Here is a 4,803-nt window from a genome sequence, read left to right as displayed (position 1 = left end):
TACATATACATAAATATATAATGTATAATTTGATAGTTGATATTTTTGTGTATGTAATATTTTTGTTTAAAAATAGAAACCAAAACATAATAAAATAAAATAAAATAAGGGTAAGGTATTAAATTGGTCCCCTAGGTTTGGGCGTAATTCTATTTTGGTCCTTAAGGTTTAAAGTGTTCTATTTGAATCCAAAAAAGTTTCATTTAGCATCAATTTAGTCCCACAGTGAGATCAAAATTAAATAATTAACAAAATGTCCTACATAACAACAGTTCAAGAACAAAATCGATAATCTGGAGAACAAGTACAAGCTCCAGAGGCACAAAATCAACCATTGATGCATCAATAATAATAGAATAAATATATTGATGCATCAATGGTTGATTTTATGCCTCTGGAGCTTGTACTTGTTCTCCAGATTATCGATTTTGTTCTTGTACTGTTGTTATGTAGGACATTTTGTTAATTATTTAATTTTGATCTCACTGTAGGACTAAATTGATGCTAAATGAAACTCTTTTGGATTCAAATAGAACACTTTAAACCTTAAGGACCAAAACAGAATTACGCCCAAATCTAGAGGACCAATTTAGTACTTTACCCATAAAATAAAAATCTCCTTGAAAAATACTAGGAATTTGATTTTTCATATCTATAAAAAAAAAAGAATAATTTATATCTAAGTACTTCTAAAAGTATTTTGTTTATGTATTTCTATTGTTTAATTTTTTGCTCCTACACAAAAGTGATGTATTTATTTTAAGTCCCTATAAAAATTAATAATTTGATTTTAAGTTTTTAAACATAAACCTATAGAATGATAAAAAATTTACAAGTGATTCTTATTTCCTAGCTTCAAACTTTGGGTCAACAAAATTCAGTAGTCGATGATTGATTGTTTTTGTCAAATTTTTCAATTTTCTGATATTCTATTTTTAGCATCTTAATCTTTCTATTGGGTCACCAAAAAAAAAATTCTATTGTAACTTTTTTCAGTTTTCTCTGCTTTTTGCTTACATAAGATGCTGATGCTGATAATCTGATAAGCTTTTGAGAAAAGATGAAAGATCCCAATACTATATAATCGATTGTCATGTCAATACAACAATAAAGAACATCACAAATGTCCATTTTCATTTTGTAGACAAAATGCTGATAACTTAACCATTCCACTACAATGTATACAAGAATCAGATGCAAAATTAAAAAAAAAATGATGAAAGTTGGGGGGAGGGAGAAATAATACTTCATTCAATAAAACAAATTTAAAGAATATGTAAAGTTGTGGTAGTGGTTCTTCAATGGTCTCAATGAACTACTAGCATTCAGAATCAATGAACTCAATTGATTATGGCCTCATTCATTTTCTTCATCTTGACTTGAAGACTCATGCACCAATTCTAGTCCTCCATCTTTTGCACCTCTCAAATCTTGGCTACTTGAGAAGGAAGTTACAATACTGTCCCTGTTCAACCAAGCTTCATGTAGCTGCAACACATATTCTAAGTGCCACAACACCTCCCCCATAGTTGGCCTGCTCTTCCCATCGTCCGCGAGACATTTCTCGGCTATCTCCCCAAACTTCGCCAAGGATTCGGGACAATAGTTTCCTCTGAGATGAGGATCAATGATTGTTTCAATTGATCTTTGCCTTTGCCATCTCATTGCCCATTCTGCAAGATTGATCTGATCTTTAGGCAAGGTTGGGTTGATCACAGCTCTAGCACAAACAACTTCAAACAACACAACCCCAAACGAGTACACATCCGATTTCTCGGTCAACTGCTGTCTCCTGAAGTACTCCGGGTCTAGATAGCCAAAGCTTCCCTTCACAGCTGTACTAACATGAGTATGGTCCAAAGCCGGTCCATCTTTCGACAAACCAAAATCGGCCATTTTGGCTACAAAGTTCTCATCCAGCAATATGTTGGTTGTCTTGACATCCCTGTGAATTATACCACGCTCGGCTCCTGTATGTAGGTAGTGAAGTCCCCTAGCAGCGCCAATGCACACCTCGAGACGTTGCTTCCAAGTTAATGGGGGAAGATCACTCCCAAACAAGTGGCTTCTAAGAGTTCCATTGGACATATACTCATAAACCAGAATCATTTCATTTTTTTCTTCACAGAAACCAATCAATGACACAAGATGCCTATGCCTGAGTTTGGAGAGCATCTCAATTTCTGTCTCAAATTCAGCCAAGCCTTGCTCAGATTGCGGGTTGGATCGCTTGATCGCAGCAAGGACACCACCATCAATCTCCCCCTTGTACACCTTACCAAAGCCTCCAACTCCAATTACCAAGCTCTCATCAAAATTTTTTGTGGCAGCAATGATTTCAGCCAATGTAAAGTGCTTGCCAGCTCTTGTTGAGACCACAGATCCATATGCTTTTTGACTTCCTGATGATCCCTTCGCAGCCATGGTGCTGTTCACAGCCGCCCCAACAAGGAACAAAGGTCGCCAACCAGGAGAATTGTTTTTCGTGTCACTTGATTTGTTCTTCCGGCTTCTGCAGAAACAGAAAACAAGAATAACTATAACTGCAATTACAGCAATAGAAGCTAGACCTGCTCCAATTCCAACCCAAAGAACTTTTGATTTGCTTGCTGCATTGCCAGCTGAGTCATGTTTATCGACATAGGCTAGATTCCCATTTCGACTAAGCTTGAAGATCTCTAGTCCATTCAAGAGAGCATCAGTTCCCGCAGCACCAGCACCTGCATCAGGACCTAGTTGAACCCATAATGTATCAATGCTCAAAGACATGGCGTCGAAATAGTCCAGGTGATATGCTTTATTCTTCCCTCCTGCTTGAACATAAACATCAACATTATCTGCAGCAGTCCTGTTGTTTATGTAGATCTTGAAAATCCTCTCGTTCGCCTTATCATAAACCAACTCGCAGAAATGTAGCCGGACCAAATAATCAAAATCGGGATCCACTTCGAATTTCCAGGACATGTTAAATCTCTTGTCCAAGACTTCTGTGTTTGACATTGCCCTTGCAGTTTCGTATACAAGTAGAGGAGCTACTGAAGTATCATTTGCAGAAGCATAAGTGATATTGGAACTGTTGTTAATTCCTATGCCAGCATTTTGTGTGATCATATAGCCAGAATCCATTTCCCAAGTTCTCCAAAGATCAGGATCTTGATCAGGTTGAATCTCAGGACCACCAACATTTAATCTATACATAGTCTCCATTCCACGTCCCGTCACATTCAGGTTTCCACCACCAACTTTTCTGACTGAGCTGGCAAAGAGCTCATCCACAACTGGGACAACTTCAATGGCATTGACAAATCCAAAGGAGTTTCCAGTTGAAACAAACTCAATCACAAGCTCTGCACTGATATCAAAAAGGTACTCCTTAATCAAGGAGAATGAACTAGAATTCTTTCCCGAATTCTGCAACTGCGAAATCTTCTCCGGAACATTGAACTCAGAGAGTAGTTTCAGACTATTAGCCACCACACTAAATGAGGACTTATTCACATTGTAGTCCTCAACATCCACAAAGGGGGAAAAATGGAACCTAAGAACATAGTTCCCTTGAAGATCTTTGATTGTGTAATTCAAAGAACCAGTGAAAATCCTGGCTGTTTTGTAGAGTGAATCATAGATAGAACTTCCACTAAATGGAGAGGTGGATACTGCAACACCAGGGGAACTAAGAGTGACATTATTATTAGGGCTCATATCCCCAACCCATCTTCTACCATCCACATTCACAGAAGAGTTTGAACCACAGTTTATGAGAACGGACTTTTTTTGAGCCTCAACAATGCTCAATCTCACTGAGACTAACACCATCAGAATCAGTAAATAAGAGTGTCCTACCCCAAGAACCCTCCACATTGTGGCTTTTTCCCAAACAGTACCTCTCAATTATCTTCTAACAAAAAATTCAAACTTTGCAAAGGTGAAGCAAAACAAATACAGACCCAGAAACCTAACACTCCCAAATCACAGAAAAACCCTTTCTTTTCAAGATCTTGAGTAAGAAAAAAGAAAACAAGTTCAAAAAGCCAGAAGAACACTCATCAAGAGATAGACATAGCTAGATTAAGCAGATGCATTCATGAAAGTACAAGACTTTACAAGCTAACAAGGCAAACAAAACAATATTCTGCACTATGTTAATGTACCCTTTATTCTATGACACTTCAAAAGAGGTTGAGAAGTTAAACAACAAACACCGCTTCAGCTGCTTCTTTTGTTTACCTGAGAGACAAATCAACAAACACAACAAACTCAACAGATCTGAACTTGGAGAAAAAATGGTTAGATACCAAAGGAAGGAAAGAGAATTGGCAATGCCAATGTGAATGGTATCAAAAATGGCAGAAGAAGAAGAAACAAGACAACAACTTTGCAAAGCAGTGATAAGGAGAATCCACAGAAACTGCCAGAAAATCAGGGATTGTTACACAAAAAAGGGTTTTGTTTCAATAAACAAACAAAGAAATGGTAACATGGAGGTTGTGTGATGTGGTTGGAAACAGATTGGAAAAAACTCAAAAAGTTTCAATTCATATATGCTTGATTGCTTGGTTTTTGTTATGTGTATCCTTTTACAAGAAGCCAAGAATCTGACATTACTATTTAATTAGTATCTTTTTCTTTTTTTTCTTTTTCCTTTTTCCTTCTGCTTCTAACTGCCGCATTACAACTTTACAAGTGATAACAGTTTCACAAATTTGCCTGCTTTCGGTGTGATGATGTGTATGAAAAAGATATTTAAATTTAAATTATTAATTACTCAATCATTCAAATGATACAAATTACAATAGATTGTGT

General features: G+C 36.7%; 1 protein-coding gene across 1 annotated transcript; it reads right to left on the bottom strand.

The window, feature by feature from the left end:
- LOC107638850 (probable receptor-like protein kinase At1g30570) lies at positions 1,097 to 4,679 on the bottom strand. Its single transcript, XM_016342247.2, has one exon. It carries the CDS (start codon positions 3,859 to 3,861, stop codon positions 1,357 to 1,359), a length of 2,505 nt encoding a protein of 834 aa, XP_016197733.1. The 5' UTR covers positions 3,862 to 4,679; the 3' UTR covers positions 1,097 to 1,356.

The sequence above is a fragment of the Arachis ipaensis genome, chromosome B04 (assembly GCF_000816755.2).
Source record: "Arachis ipaensis cultivar K30076 chromosome B04, Araip1.1, whole genome shotgun sequence".
NCBI lineage: Eukaryota > Viridiplantae > Streptophyta > Magnoliopsida > Fabales > Fabaceae > Arachis > Arachis ipaensis.
This window is presented reverse-complemented; position numbering and strand designations above follow the sequence as displayed.

Excerpts from the sequence above, each read along its gene's own strand:
- LOC107638850 (XM_016342247.2), bottom strand. The coding sequence starts at position 3,861 with ATGTGGAGGGTTCTTGGGGTAGGACACTCTTATTTACTGATTCTGATG.